The sequence below is a fragment of the Melopsittacus undulatus genome, chromosome 3, assembly GCF_012275295.1.
Source record: "Melopsittacus undulatus isolate bMelUnd1 chromosome 3, bMelUnd1.mat.Z, whole genome shotgun sequence".
Lineage (NCBI taxonomy): Eukaryota > Metazoa > Chordata > Aves > Psittaciformes > Psittaculidae > Melopsittacus > Melopsittacus undulatus.
This window is the reverse complement of record NC_047529.1, coordinates 108,803,915-108,820,690: the sequence shown is the minus strand read 5'-3', so window position 1 is coordinate 108,820,690 and position 16,776 is coordinate 108,803,915. Positions and strand designations below refer to the sequence as shown.

At 41.1% G+C, this 16,776-nt stretch overlaps 1 protein-coding gene across 1 annotated transcript in view; it reads right to left on the bottom strand.

Annotated features, from left to right (window-relative positions):
- Positions 1–16,776, bottom strand: part of ALK (ALK receptor tyrosine kinase) — a 316,863-nt gene that overhangs the window by 31,257 nt on the left and 268,830 nt on the right. The window contains exons 12-14 of the mRNA XM_034060986.1: positions 16,080–16,223; positions 4,971–5,133; positions 504–654 (exon numbers count right to left, since the gene is read on the bottom strand). Of these exons, the coding sequence (XP_033916877.1) occupies positions 504–654; positions 4,971–5,133; positions 16,080–16,223 (458 nt within the window). The remainder of the gene's footprint in view (positions 1–503; positions 655–4,970; positions 5,134–16,079; positions 16,224–16,776) is intronic.

Below are 16,776 nucleotides of genomic sequence, written 5' to 3'. Positions count from 1 at the left end.
CCTTTCTGTCAAGGCACCTGCAATAACAACTGGCTAGTAACACAAAAAGCAGGACTGACCCAGTGGTGATTAATTTGCCTCTCCCATTTACATACTGAGGTGGGTGTCTCCAGGGCTGCAGAGTACTATGATAATGGCAGGGCTAGGCTTAACAGCAGAGCAAAGACCAAGCACTGTGAAGTCAACCTTGAAGACTGATCTCCAGAGTGAAGGAAGCCAAGGTTGCCTTTTCTCTCAGAATACCCACACAGGTGCTCTGAGATATGCAGATCACTCAGGAACCTGTAGTGTATTATCAATAGGGCCTGAATGTTGAACAGAAAGTGAGAACAGTGACATGGTACTTCATCTCTTCATACTCATGCCCTCCCAGTAAAACTGTAACTATCCCTTGAACCATATAACCTCAACCCCCTAAAGGAGAACGATTTTCTCTGTAAAGAGACAAAACTCCACAGGTCCATAGAAGGGATCAGGACAAAACAGAAAGGGCAATCACTTACACTAGGACATGCATCTTCTCCTTGCTGTCCCACCAAGATATACAAAGTATCATCCTTCTGGAGGTCAAAAATTCCCAGCACAGACACGCCATGGGACCGGACCATGGTATTCTTCCCTCCTTTGCCACCAGCAGCTCCATAGCCTGAGATGCTGCAGGAAAATAAAACAAGAGCATACCAACTGAGTTGTCCCAGACAGGTGGAAGGTACATGAAGCACTTCTGGGCACTGTTTTGCACAGCTGAACTGTACAGAGCATCACAGAGCTGTGCCCTGAAGACATGACACTTGAAATAAATCTAAATCCAAAGCTTGAAGACTGAAGTTCTCTGCCCTACATGGACCTATGAACTTAGGTAGCTATAAAACAGCTTCTTTCACATTGATTCTTGGACAACCACTCACTGAGTGAGCAAGTCCCTGTAGTTTCAAACAATATATGAAACACATCCTGTTTCCCAAAAGGCATACCCTTGAGAGGATTGCAGCAAGGAAGGAAAAGAACAGAAGCAGAAGAACTGGTAAGTACAGCACATATGGCTAAAGAGAACATTAAGCACTAGATTGACAGTAGGGAATTTGAGAAAGCAGACAGCATAACTGGTCCTGGTAGCACGGACCAGATGGGAAACAGCTCTCCTATTCCCAGGACCAGAGGAATATAGAAGAGGAAATGGACATGACACTACCTGCAGTAAACAAGAAAGGCAAAAGCCTCTCAGCTAAACTTAGAGTCACCATGAACATCTCATTGTCTCCAGCAAAGGGGGGCTAGGTTGCATATACAGACTGCTGCACTCTGGGACTTAGGATTCCAAGGTCCCAAAGATTTGTCTGTACCGCTGCATTGCTCAGCTCCTCCTCCCACTTTTGAAGTACATAAAAAATTTGCAGCTTTTGTCAAAGTATTTCAAAGCACTTTATAATCATGAAAATACACACCTCTCTGCTGCAACAAAAGACAGTTACTCAACTTCCTGAGCAATTCAGTGGTGGTACAAGCTCAGCATAGATCTGAAACAAGCAAGTGATTCTCCACTGACATTAGTAGCTTGCAGCTATTTCCATGAGAGCAAAATTCAACTTGGAGCATACAAACAGTGACTGCTGGGCTGAAAACACAGCCTTCTCAGCTTCCAAGCAGTTACAATATAGCTGCCCTGCTTTAACTCTCCTCTAGCACCAGGTTGGGATTTACCCAGCACAGTCACATGCAAACAGGCTACAAGCAGAACAAACCAGCAGCATCCACCACATGTGAGCACCTGAACAAGTTTGGCAGCCAGCTCACTCTCAGCCAGCAACCTGCCTTAGTGATTAGCATGAAGAACTTACCTTGTGATACTGCTTTGAGACAGCCAGCATGTTCTGAAGTTGAAGCAACTATGGAGCATCAAGTGCTCCATAAAGCACATTAGATCCTCACAGTGTGACACGATTATGTTCATGCCACTGCTGATAACCAAAGCAATCATTCCTCAGTAAGGCTGCACTGGAGCCAGCAGGGAAAGTGAGGGACACATAGCACTGGGCTACCCTGAACAGATGTTGCATGAACCTGAAGGCTGAGTTGATTTGCTGTAGAATTCTGTAATGGCTAATGAGGTGCACTGTCAGGCACAGCAAGCTGGCAGGGCTAATTGGCTGCAAATATGGGCCATATTTTTCTGTATACGAACAGATTTTGCATACCAGCAATGAGGTCAGGAGAAACCATTTTGGCCTCATTCAAAAGCTGCACACAAATAAAACAAGGTAGATTCAGGTGACAGTCAGTCCTTATTCAAAATGGGTGTCACTATTTAACCAGATGGGTTGTCTTGACTTCAAGTTTTAGCAGGATCCCTTTCCTTAGGAAAAACTTTCTTTCACAGGAGGAATTCATTTAACCATATTGGCCCTGAAGAAAGATTCAGACCACCCTGAGTAGCTATACTCAGAACACAGAATACCCCTCACTGTCTTCCTCCTTTTCTTTTTCTATGATAGCTGTAGGAACTGAAAAAGAAAACTATCTTCAGGAAGAATGAGGATGAGCAGAGTGCATTGGCTGTGCAAACCAGGGCTGGAGAAAAAAAAAACCACCTCTAGGTAGACAAGTCATGGGAGACACTGGAGATAGTTTTGAGGATAGGAGAAAATCCAGTGCTTGGGTTGGCCACCTTAGGACATTTTTTTTTGCATTCCATTGTGCTGTGTTCCTCTGTTATCTTACAAAAGAGACCAAAGAAAAGAGAGGACAGCAGAAATAACAAATGGAGCACTCGGCAAAATGAACCAAACACTCTTACCTTAAACGTTGGGAGAATTTGGATAATGGATGGTAATGTGTAATTTATTACATTTCACTTCTCTCACACTTAATCACAGGCCTAGCTATGGGATGGCAAGACATTCTGAACGCTTAGAAAGAAATCTGAAAAGAAAAATATTCTTTTATATTGCCTAATTTTATTGTTACACAATGTGAAACTCCTTGAGAACAAACTAGATGATTTTGTCCATAGCAGCACTGCAGCATATAGGACTCCAGTCTTCAAATGAAGCCACCTGCAGTGCTTGACAGACCTTCATACATGGTGGGATTTTCTGGGTGTGGTTAGCTTGTGCTAATAAGAGTTCTGTGCAAAGTTGAGCTTTCTGTCTCGGCACTTCAGTAACACATATCCTGCCTCATGTCTACACAAACTCTATCCTTCTCATGCAATTATCAGGAGTGTAACTCACTGCTCTACATTACACAGTGTAAAACACACTGATACGGCATAACAAGTTTCTTAAGAGCCCAACAGCCAGCTGGAGGGTTTTATCTCAGGGTCAGCTATATTGGAGATGGCTATCAGGATAACTTAGAGTATCCACAGTGCAGCAAGACTGCAGAGGAGAGCTAAATACAGGCACTGGGGTCCAGACTCTGGAAAGCCCTATAACTGATACTGCAACTTGACATTTTCTAAGGGCTATGCTGTACAGGGGGACTCTGCTTCCCCTTCGGCAGCACAGGATCAGGAATATGTCAAGTTAATTTAAACTCACAATTTCCACCTTTCCCCAGGCTGTGAATTCTCTACCAGAGCCTTAAGAGGTACAAAAGAGAATGTCATACATTTATATATAGGTTACCAACAACATTATCCATCTATTAGCTATACAGAACCTAAAAGTGTATTAGGTCATTTACAGGACTTAAATACACAGGCCCTCCCTGCAGGACTTGTGGTTTGTATTGTGTATCAAAAATCAGCCTACAGTTGCACTGGAATTCTGGCTCTTCTTGGGCACTGTGATATTAAAAAAATGACAATGTTGTAAGTTCTCTTTTGGGCTATACTTTATAACCATATTTACTGAATGCTGGTCCTGAAAAATTCTGTTCACCTCAGGCAACTCATTTTTGATAGCTGAGTAAAATATCATTAATGCTTTTTCATTACCATCAATCCTTGCAGTAATAGGCACTCAGGCAGATCTTGTGCCTCGTCTAGCCAGTTTCTCAAAACACCAGTAGGTTTGTTAGAGGCTGACATCTATCCTCAGTACTAATACTCTTTTTCAATAAAGAGAAAGAAAAGGAAGGTGCCAGTAAGTTTTAACTGAAATTTGTTCAAAGCCTTCTACTTTGAAATCCATGATACCAGCATTGGTTTCAATAGGGAATGTTGCGTAAAAACCCCACCACTAGTAAGTCATTGATTCAAACAGACAGTTCTACTTACAAACTGATGCATGTAATGGCTTGATGTTACCCTTCAGATACAGTGAACTGATCTTTGATTTACTTCTTTCCCCAGCAATAGCAAAAAGGAAAAATGACTGGTAAAAATCTGGTTAAGGAGCATTGAACTGTATCTGATCATCTCCCTTTGAAAATAATTCCACAGAGGGATTTAAGCATTAGAATCCTCAGTATCACAGAGCCCAACATCTAGATGGCTGGCTTCCAAAATCAATTCTACAGCAGTGAGCCAGGCTGCAGGCTCAACTTACCATGCCTAGATCCAGGAAAGTCAAGATGCTGAGCAGAGCTTGGTGCAAGCCATGCTGTAAAATATGCTGCCATAGATTGTGCCTCCTATGCTAGGTGACGAGTGGGAAAAACTCATGCTGATCCCAGAATTCAATGGATGGCATATAGGATATGCATGCCCCTTGGCCGGGGGAGGTCAAAACGCTTGATTTTCAGCTACTTCTAGAGCTCTCCTAACCAGTAACCATTTAAGCTAAAGATGTGTCTGCCTCAGACGGTCTCTTTCTTTTCCTCTCTCTTACACCACCAAGTTGCATCTTTCAGACAACAAATCTGAGACTGGAAAGGCTGGAAATAACAGGATCAAGGAGAAGTAAAATCCAAGCAGATCAAGGCAAATTTCTGAATACAATACTTCATATATGCCTAGCACGTATCTGCAGCTTGGATATGTTTCAAACACAAAGATACATCATGACAACCAGAGATGGTTCCCTTACCTGTATGTGTTGGTTGCTGGTACTCTCCAGATCTGAATGCCTTGGAGAATCCCTTCAGCTCCTACAATTACACTGAGGTTGGAGTTCCTGTAGGCATCGTTGCATTGGCTCTGTGTGGGGCCATAGGGTCCACTGGCACCACATGTTGTGAATAACCAGTGTTCTGAAATAAGGACATGTACAAAGCATGACCCAAACATCCAAAGATCAAATAGCTGTTTTGCTCTTTATTCACTCTCTCTTGTCAAACCAAAGAAGAATCTGGACCCTGAGGTTTTAGCAAGGACAAATACTCCCACAATTCTTTTAAAAGACTCAGTGCTGTGCAGCTCAGTATTTGACAGCTTTTCATCCACAACTCCTGAAAACTACCACAACTATGAACATAGCTTCACTTTTTCTAATGCTCAAAAAGGCAAAGATCACAGAGTAGAGAAAAAATGCAACACAGACCACCCAGTTTGGGGCTCTGCTCTCTGGGGTGTTAAATGGCACACTCATAACCTCAAGACTGGTGCATTTTAGCCCCTTCGGTTTCTACAGACATTTGATTACTTAATTTATTTTATATGGGAAAGTAACTGTTAATTAGATAAAACCCTGTAAATACAACATCATCTCAGTGATTAAAACATAGCAGTAAATTAATTGTACTTTGAATAATTACTTGGTTATAAGAGATGAAAGTTAAGCTTGAGAAGGCAAAACACTTAACCAAGGCCTTTAAAACCAGCACTCGGCTCTGCATGTTCTGTGGGTGTAAATCAATGCATCTTTATTAAACCCATTTTCATCATCTGGAAGTACTAGCCCTGTACAAATAGATTTCTAGAACAAAGCTTTGCTAATCTGTGCCTCAAAAATCTAATTTTTTAGTTTGAATACACGATGCTGAAAATGCTGTCCTTTGCCTTGAAGATTCATTATTAGGGCTGGCACAGCTGCAAGCCCACAATGCTCTTGTAAAACCAACCCTAACATGTTTGCTAGTATATCAGCAAATATTTCACATGCAATCAAAACTAAGATGTAGATGGTAAATAAATGGACTAAGCATTTCTGGCACATGTTACATGATTTATCACTCATTAACAAGCTAATATACACAATCTAATAAACTCTGTTAGTTAATTCTACTTTCATTTAAGACTTGAAAGACTTGAAATATATATAAAGAACAATATTTCTACTTGAAGTTGGGCCAGCTAGCCCCCCTTATGGCTTTCTCGAAGGGCACAATTTTCCTCCCCAGCTTCAACTAATGTAACACAACACACACAGGCTCTTCATCACTGATACTAATTAGCTTAGAGCTTGATCTGCTTCTTGGAATTTGGAGCTATTGCCTAAGCTGATCTGGTCTAGAAATGATGGTCTGCATGCGTCTGGATGAGTGAGGCCAGCAGTTCTACCGCTACTGCTACTGGAGGAGTTCACCCAGCAGAAATACTAGGAAAGACATGAGTTTAGCCAGGCACAAGGTCTGAATTCACTTTTCACAAACTAACACTGATACTGAGCTAAATTCCTTCTTATAAACGAATGCAATACATGAAATAGATCAAATAATTAGGCAGGACTTTAAGAAATGAAGTGGCTGGAATTTCTGGGAAAAAAACCCCCAAACCCAAACCCCCAAAAACCCAAACCCAAACCTCAAAACCAAACCGAACCAACCAAAAAAACCCACCCAAAACGAAATAGAAAAAAACCAAAACACCCCCCCCAAATTCCCCCCCGAAAAACCAAAACCAGCCAAAAAAAACCCCAAATCCAAACCAAGCCCCAGTCTTTGTAATAGTGCCTTTACTACTTCAAGAAGCAATGCAAAACTACTACTTTAGGAAAGCTTCCCAATCTAAGTACTGCTGTGAGAATAACTTGCTTCTTACTGCAAAATCTATGCCATTCCTCCTCAAAACTCCTCTGCTAGAGTCCTCTAGAGATTTTGCTACCATTACTTGTTTTATATGGAGACTTACATACTTATTTTACTTATTTTTCCAATCCTTCTGCAATGGATGGCAGTATAAAGTCTTAAAACTAGTAAACAGCAAATGGAAAAATTTCCTTCTCCTCCTCTGATGCCCATGTATTCCACGAAACCACAAGAACAACAGGTAAGAGGGGAAAAGCACCTAAGAAAGCAAGGTCTAAGAATTCCTAAAGCAAAATGCTTCAGTAGCTCTGATATTGACAGTCTTGCACCAGAAGCTACTTATGTTTATTCTTAAAACAAAAAACCCCAACCTAAACCCAAAGCAAAATCTCACACAAAATGGAAGATGAGAGACTCATTCTGTCAGCTATCAGAGTGCTAAAATATTGCAATATCCCAGTGGGCTAAGCCACCTGCATTGAAACATATGTTTAGTAAAGCAGGCAGGTAAGTGTGCTTGTTTGGAACAACAAGAAGCCATTTGGATGTCTCCAGTGAAACATCAAACATGTTCCCAAAGGCAGAAGCAGGTGACCTTCAAGGGGACAATAAGCCCAAAACACGAGAGAATCAAAATGGAAAACTAGAAGTGATAAAACCTAGGACAGACCACAGCATGTGCATACTGCTGCTATGCTGAAGTTTTACATTTCTGAATGACCCTCTTCAAATAAATCTTGTTCCTTATGTATCTGCTTACCTGGCTTGGGCAAAAGTATCTCTAGACCATCACACATGTAACACACAGCACAGTGGGACCTGAAACTGGCAGCTCCTGGCTCCCACTGGGTTCCAGGGGCAGGGGATCAATGAACTATTTGATATCCTGGCCCTCTGCTTCTAATGGCCCTCTGTTTCCTTAAAAGCCCAATGCTCTGGTAGAACAAAATGCTTCTGGTAGAAGAAAAATGTCTTTCTTCTGCAAATGTTATGTCTTCAGACTTTGAGCTGAAGTAACCACAATGATGTTTGTGTTTTCTGCCTCTTGGACAGATTAGAGGGGGTTCACTTCCAGTGAAGAAGCAGTATCGGAGTCAAAGGAAGAGAAAGTGCACCTAAGCTCTTGGAATCTCACTTTTAAAAGCGTGATACTAATGGAAATGAAAACCACAGTTACATTATGTCAGGGACTATGATGTAAGGAACCTGGTGATGACTGAGCACAGGAGCTACTATCTTAAATTTCAAAAGTAGTCCTACTGTAATCTTGTATATATTGTGGTATATACAAGATTATATGCAAAGCCTCCCAGCTTCTGCAGCTGCTGAGGTCAGTACTAGCAGATGTATTTACTTGCTCTGCTCAGGTAGATGGTAGACAGGTATGGGAGAAGACATACTTCAGAAACAGCAGAGCAGAGTAGTCTTAGCAGGAGGAGGTCTGGTCCAAGTGAAGTGGAGACTGCACCTGATTTGAACTTATGTGGAGACTGCACCTGATTTGAACTAGCAAGAATTTCAGTAAAACCTTGAGCCAGGTTGCATGATCTCATCATTTGTCACTCCTGCACTGGCTTGCAAACAGTCCTCCTCCTGCTTATATGCACTTTGATATGTGATACTGAAAGCCAGTCCAACACGTAACAGCTTTGCTGCTAAATTAAATGGGACAGAATATGGCATGTGAGTAAGTTGCCCCTCATTTCAATATAATTAGGACAGATGGGTCTTAGTTACAATTCTGGATACAGACTTAAAAACCTTGAACTTCCCTCCCTCTGCTCTCCTAAACATTCCACAAAGCCAACCCTCAATCTGCAGATGTAAGAGGAGCTGAAGATCTTAAACCACTAACCCAGTAACAAAACACAGCACTGCCCATCTTAGATAACTCACCCCATTTTTTTAAACTAAAAATAGCCATTCACTCCCTGTGAAGTACTGATTTTCTCCTGATTCTGGAAATGACTACAGCATGTCTTATAATCTCAAAAAGAGCATTTCTACAGGTTGTTGCATGCCACAGCAGTTTACAGTAATTCAATCTGAACTACTGTTTTGATCACCAAAGACTAAAGCAGCAGCAGTGAATGAAAAATCTTTAAGCACAGACTTCTTCCACTGGTGCACAACTGTGGTCTGTCACATACTGCAGAGCTTCCTTCTGCAGCATGTGACAGGCACCTCACACACACATGATAGGAAAAAGAAGGACTCTCCAGTCTAAATCTTCCCAACCAACTAGTATTTTCAGAAGTTTGCCCAACTTTACGTAAGTTACAGACATCCAATTTCCAGAAACAGCCGAGCATTCCCATGATGAAAACTAGCAGGTAATTAAATGTAGGGCCCCTACATATTCTGTCATTGGCAGTTGCAAAATGTTAACTGGGATTAGAAATTGGAAATTCATGTTTGGGGGGGGAGGGGGGAGAAAAGAAGTGGAGATTACACTGAGATTCAGAAGTGGGGTACTTGTTTCAGTGAGTAATTTATACACTAGTTCATTATCTTACAAGAGAGACCTTGAGGTGCTGGAGCAGGTCTAGAGAAGGTCAAGGGAGCTGGTGCAGGGCCTGGAGCACAGGTGTGATCAGGAACGGCTCAGTGAGCTGGGGGGGTTTAGTCTGGAGAACAAAAGGCTCAGGAGGGACCTTATCACTCTCTACAAATGCCTGACAGGAAGATGGAGCCAGGAGGTGGCTGGTCACTGCTCCCAAGGAACAAGTGGCAGGACCAGAGGGAACAGCCTCAAGCTGCGCCAGAGGAGGTTTAGACTGGATATTGGGAACAGTTTCTTCCCTGAAACGGTTGTCAGGCATTGGAACAGGCTGCCCAGAGCAGTGGTGAAGTCACCATCCCTGTAGATGTGGCACTGAGGGACATGTTTTAGGGGTGGACTTGGCAGTGCTGGGGAATGGCTGGACTTGATCTTACAGGTCTTTTCCAACCTGTTTAATTCTATTCTGTGATTCCATGATTCCCACTTTCACAAGAAACATGACAGAGGAAGCATTTGGTCTTCTGCCTGTTCACCCACACACCTTTCCACCTCAAGCTCCCTGCCCATCTCCCCAGCACATTTCTAGGGTCTCAGCAACATTTGGCTGTAACAGAACAGATTATTTTTTTTTTACCTTTCTTCCCTTTTTTCCTTTCCAAATGAGATTTCCTGATACATTTACACACTCAGCCACTCACGCTCATTTTCTTTTGCACTGCAGAAATTCTATTTTTCACACAGTTTGGCTAGCTATGTAAAATATACAGCAATCAAGGCACTGGATTGCAGCCACTGCAAGGGGAATGATGTTCTGCTCTTGGAAAACACAAAGAGCAAAACCCCACAAGACTTAAAATTACTTATTCATTTGAAGGGCTGATACTACCTGCAGCCCTGGGCAGCACTGCTGGCCAACAGCAACCTGCAACAACAAAAGAAAACAATGGAGAGCAAACCTAAAGCACATTTGTACTTCTAACATAGAAGGCAATTTCACTGGCACATATAGTACATAAACTCCACACCACAAAACAGACATAGGCATTTTAGCTATTCCTCAAGGGCCTGAATGTATTTACTGGCATTTGTTAAATTAAGATTGTTTGAACCAAGGTTCAGCTCTTTCCAAACCAAAACTTTACTGTGATTTGAGAAAATTACCTACCAAGCCACCATGGTACTTGCCTTATTATGGAATATAGAGTAGTACACTATACACTACTGAAATGCATTAATACTTACAAATAATGTGTAGGCAGTCTGTGGGACTTGCTGCCACAACCTCTATTGAGGCCAAGAGGCTATTCCTACTTCCAAAAGAGTAAAAAATACACTAATAAGGGCTATAAGGTCTCATGCGTCAGAGGCATAAGAACCCCTGTAAACTTCTGAAGGCAATTAATTGTTAGTTTATTTTACTTCTTCCTCTAAGGCAAATATCCTCAAACTTGATGCCATGAACAAGCAGAACTCTTGCTTCATCTGTTTGTAAAAAACATTCACAAGCTCCCTCACAATATTTGGCCAATATGGGAAATAAGATACAGTAAACTGCCCATCTTAATCTCCACTAACATTTGGCTGCTGTTAGCACCATGGTATGTATAAAGGGATACACCTTTTACTTGGTGCATGAGTAACCTTAGTTATGTATTACCAGTAGTTCCAAAATTGATCTATGCTGCATGTCACAGTAAAAGGTCTGTCTGTAGGCAAAATAAACTATAAGCATACATAAGGAACATGTTCATTGATGTAAGGAAGGAAAAAAACTTTTAATTTTGCTTTGAGTTCTGTTGTTTAGCATGTTCTGTGAGCAGCAATTTAAGATCAATACCTTTTCCAGGATTAAGTTTGGCAGAGATTAATGAGGCAGGGGTTTGAAAGATGATGGTACATGGCAGAACCAGGTTGTGCTTATAATGACAACGTGTCTACGGAATAATATCGATGGGATATAATACAATCATAGAAATTAGTGAGTCTTGCCAGCAATACCAGTACCATTTACATAAGTGTAGCTAGACTAAGAGAAATCCAGCTTTTCAACTATTTGTGGAGTTAGTATTTTTGCCTCTGTCTTTTTACTTCCTAAATGAGAGCAGTAATGGAAGACTCGGATATGTTTTTCAGTTCAACCAGAAAAGCATCTGCAGTGACAAGTGTATGCAGACTGACCCTGAGTATAATTTCAAAGAAATACTCAAAGCTTGAATCAGGCTTTAGGTTCATCTTATGTGTCCCTATAAAAGGAACACTACCAGGGCGTCCTTGTAGGAAATTATCTGTGGTCAGTATAATAGCACAAATGCATTGCTAACTTCGAACAGCAATGAGAACAGCTTGTTTCTTGCTACTTTCTGGAACCAGAAACTAAAAGAGCAGCATGAAGAAAACTAATTTCGTTTTTCTTTTATGTTTCACTTAAAGAGATAGCAGGAGTCCTCCACAAAAGGTGCTGAGACATGTACTAACTTTCTGCTATTTGTTTGTTCACAATTACAAAAGATAGTAGAAATGCATGTTAGATAACAAAGACTGAGTTGGGTGGAGGTGGCAAAATTATGTCAAAACCTTTCCAGAGATTTATAGCAGTTTCTACACAGTTTAAACTGCTATTAAGTATGGGGAGCTTTAAAATCTAGGTCTAAAATGTGTGAGTTGCCCTGTTTATTTCAATTGTATGATTAACACTGGAGAACAGTTATGCCAATCCAACTTTGCTATGTTGTGATCTGTTTGCATGTTGATTTTCAGCATTGCACCTTTGCCATTTTCAATACTACAGAGAAAGCAAATGCAATAAAAAATTTCATGCCTACATAATCTGAGATCCCACCATCAGTCTCTGAACATTTTCTATCACTATTCAGGATGCTGGTTTTGGTGGGAGGTGGGCAATGAGCTGTTATTCACTGTGTTAACTGATACTTAAACCAAAAATACAATCCTGAAGATACCTTTATTGCATTATGCCAACAGTTCAGTTAGTATAATTGCACACAAAGAGCAACCAAATGTAATTTTCTTTTACTTAATACTCACTCCACTGTTCCTTTCAGCTCCTTCATCTGATTAACTAATGAGACCCAGAGTTCTTCCGAGAAACAGCCATGTAAGTACTCGGAAGAGGACTCTCCCTCATGCAAAAGACAAAATCTGTGCAACCACTAAGTGTTGTGGGAAAGAGACTGGAGCTGAAGGAAAACAGTAATCCAGCTGGGATGAGAAAATGATTTTATGACAGTTTCCATGCAAGAAACCCTGGTCATACAAGGGCTGATGGATATACAGATCAGAGGAGACAAAACAATGCAAGATTTGAGGGAAAAAAAAAGTTGAACTATTTGTACATTTCACAACACCCGATTTTTGTCCTGTGTGCACTTATCAGTGGGACAGGTGAGAAGCTGAAACATGAATAGGGAGGCTACCCTTATGGTGTTTACAGCCCATTCAGAAGCATGAGAAATCCTTAATTAAAGCTCGATTACTTTGTGTCTTGTTATCTCCTTTCTCCAACTGAGAATCCTATTTTGTCTCCTCCAGTTTCCATGATAGTAATTTGTTTACCTACAGTTCCTCATTATTGCTTACTGTATCTTTGTATGCCTTAATTTCTCATACTTTAGACTTGTCTATAAAAGGAAATTGCACTGGTTTGATATAAATTGGCTTTTTAATTGGTAGTTGAACTCCCTGTAGAGAGATGCTGTGGTTTGAGTGACTTTCAGTTTTACTTACACTAATACCTAATCAATTTCAAAATGAAGCTAAAGTAAACTTTGTTTATATCAAAATAAACAGCACACAGGCTTCTGTGCAGACGACCATTTCAATCCAAAATCCTAGTGCCACTTTGTTGCTTCGATTTTCTAGTATATTCAGGCTTTCTTACAGTCTTTTTGCAGGTTCCTTCCAGAATCAAGCTTCACCTGCAACCTTTCAACAAGAAGGTGGCATTTTGGCAAACAACATGCCATTCATTAATGGAAAAAGAAAGCATTTGCATGCTCTGTGACTATCTACCTAATGGTCACCTTGCACTGCAAGTAACTGTGTGATCTGAAACCTATGGGCATTTTTCTGTGTTGGTGCTTATCATCACCCAGGAACTTGGGAGAGCACCAACACCACATTAATTGTAGCAATTTGGTGTTGTCTTTGGATTTCCTTTGATATGAACAAAGTAGTACCTTTCTTTCAGACTGTAGTTCCTGTTCTGCAGGTTGAGCTGGCTTGAGGACTTATGAAGGGCATTTTATTACCCTGTTGTCTCTTCAGCTATAAGAACACAGTTCTTTAATATGATTTCTTAAGAAGGAAATATTATAGCATGTGATCTATCACACAAGCCAAAGATCACATTAGCTGTAATTACTTTTGGCTGAGTTCACACTGATCAATGCAGTCTTTGGGACTTCAGGGTGGCACTGATGCTGTTGGTTCACTCACACAACAGTACATATGTGGCCATCAAAGTAATGGCTTTGACAGACTCAGCCTGAGGTTTCTTAAATACATTACAGGATGCAGAAAGACACAAGAATAAAGCTGGGTAAAATGCATAGCCCAGGGACCAAACAAGCATCTGCAGTGTTTACTCAGAGCAGGAACTTGGTAACACAAAAGAAGAAGGTGTTTCAGTGCTGTGGAGATGCTCAGACATGCAATGACTTTCCACCACAAGAAGCTGCAGTGTACCTTCTGATTTCTGCCCTGTATACACCAAGGGCACAAAGCAGACAAAGTTGCTGTAGGAGTGATTTCAAACCTCAAGGGCTGAAGTCAATTTTAGACAACACAAACAGGACAGATGATCAAGCCCACAAATTAGGCAAGCTGACTTAGATACCACTTGAATTTTCACTCTGAGGTCATAAAAAAATTATCTGAATTGCTCAAAGAACCTTCTGCACCCATGCAATCTAACTCCCATTGTTTCTACTATCCAAGTATTTCTTTAAAATGCATTCCTCAGACAGGACAGGGAGCAGAAGAGCTAGAATATGTTCCATCATTTCAGGTCTAGTGAGAAGTAGGAAGTAACAAAATTCTCATTCAACATAAAACAATCCTACAGCCACAAGATTTCTACACTAACACCCCCACCCCCACTTAACTCTGCATCCAAACTTCAGGCCATTCTTCAATCTGAACCCAGTATCTGATGGCTTTTATGTAACTAAAAGAGTAGGTACCCTGGAAGGAAACGTACAGCTGCCTTAAAGAACTACATCATCACCTAAATATTGACATTCCTACGGAAAATCAGCCAGGAGTTCATAATCTACACCTGTGTACAGATCCTACCACAATATCACTGACCTAAGAAAGCACTTAAAAGTAAAAGGTGGCTCCACTTGCAGGAAATGAAGATACAGATATTGAAAGGAACACTTCAAAGGATCTTCAAAGAAGATATAAAGCATTGGAAATTATACCTTTGCGACCAGCCCAAGTTCATACACAACATCTGTAACACAGCTAGACACAATCTTAATAGCTATGGAGGTCCTCCCAGCCCAGCATCTTCTCATGTGAGCTTATTATTTATATCTCTGTCTCCTGAGACTCCTGTCAGTGCTCCTGCACTTTTCTTGCTGTGTGATGCTCGCTACATAAAGCATCAACAAACTCCACTTGATGGCGACTCTTGGCCTATGCTGGAGACTGTACCATCAGCCTCCACTGGCAGAGCTTGCTTCACAAGGAACTTTAGGTACCAGCATCAGCCCTGCCACAGCAGCATGGAGTGGGATAGTACATTCAGCTTTTCAGGCAGGCTTTGAAGGCTGTGTGGAGCTTTTGACCACTCTGATCAGACTGCTGTTGGTATCAGAGCTAGCATAACTAGTTCACATGTGTTTCAACAGTACACTGCAAGGTAGCGAAGTGAAACATAACCTAGAACAGAACAGACTCAAAGAAGTCTAAGAGGAGTGTGAGAGAATGAGTCAGCAGGAACAAATCCCTGGGTCTACTGACAAACTAAGGAAGGCATATAGCAACCACACTCCTGTTTTCTGCCTTAAGGGTGGTATTCCAAATTGGCAGGTAACTAGCTAGCCTGAAGAGAAGAGAAACAGCTGAACACAGTGCTGAGGGTGTTCTAGGCCGGACTGAATGGGGCTTGGAACAACCTGGTTTAGTGGAATATGTCCCTAACTGTGGCAGGAGTGGAAATGGATGATATTTAAGGTCTCTTCCAAGCCAAACTATTCTGTTATTCTATGAAATAACACTGGCCATAAAACACTGACATTTCTAAGTAAAAATCATGTTTAAAAAAAAACACCAAAATTCCAATGTCATACTCTTTCAAATGGGCAATGAAAATCTTACTGAAAAAGTGAAGCTATGTTATTTCAAACCAAGTCCATATTAACTAGATATGGGTGTTCAGGTTACCTCATGCTGGACTCAGTCAATTTAGACACTTGGCTTTCATTCTTGTTTATTTTTATATGACCACAACACCAAACAAACCTGTCTTACACTTTAAAAGCAATTTTTACTTCATGAAGAGGCTCCCTGTGGTTCTTTCACCAGCTTGCAAGCAAAATCCAAGCTACAGTAAACACAAAAGGCAATTGCTATCTAGATCTTGTTTTGTTTGTAATGGACTTGGCTCTGAACAAAGGCTTTGGTAAAAAAATATTAACATCTAACTGAAATCTGTTCTAGTTGGAAACCTCTGAAAATCCTTCACAGATTAGACAATTACCTGCTGGACCAGAAACAGGGGCAGTGCCGAGCTGGAGATTTCCCAGAAGCTTTTGTTCCCATCCGACCTTCTTCTGGCCACCTCTACCAGTGAGCAAGTTGCTTGAGTCTGGAGGGGTACCTCGAGGAGTTTTCTCTGCACTGACTAGAAAACAAGAAGTTACAGGTTGGTTTATCATTGAGGGTAGCTGAGTCAGTATGTAACACAAAACTGAAGCTAAATTAAGGGCTCAGGCTTCTCTGCTAAGAATAAGAGCCTGCAGTCACAGGATATAACACTATATAGTTAGGGTTTAGGAAAGGACAGATTGACTTTTTGTTGCTGGATGGGGACTGTGACAAAAGAAATATAAACAGGAATGAGCTCTGGGCAAACCAGCAAGTGAATGAAGATACAAAGCAGGAGTACAAAATACAATCTTTAGCAACTGTTAGAAAGTTTCTTTCTTAGCTAGCAAAAGTATGTGCAACCTTTTTTAATTACAGCCTAATTTTAAGAAGTCTTTAGAATACTGGAACCTGAGGTACATTGTACTTCTGCACAGAAACTAAGAGGTATTACTGCATAAATGGGAACAGTCATACCCCAGCCAATACCCCTACCTAAGGAAGAAGTTTCAGGTGTTCAGAACATCAATCCTTCAATCCTCATGCAAGTTGTTGGTCCGAGATATACAGTGGCACATCACTGAACATAT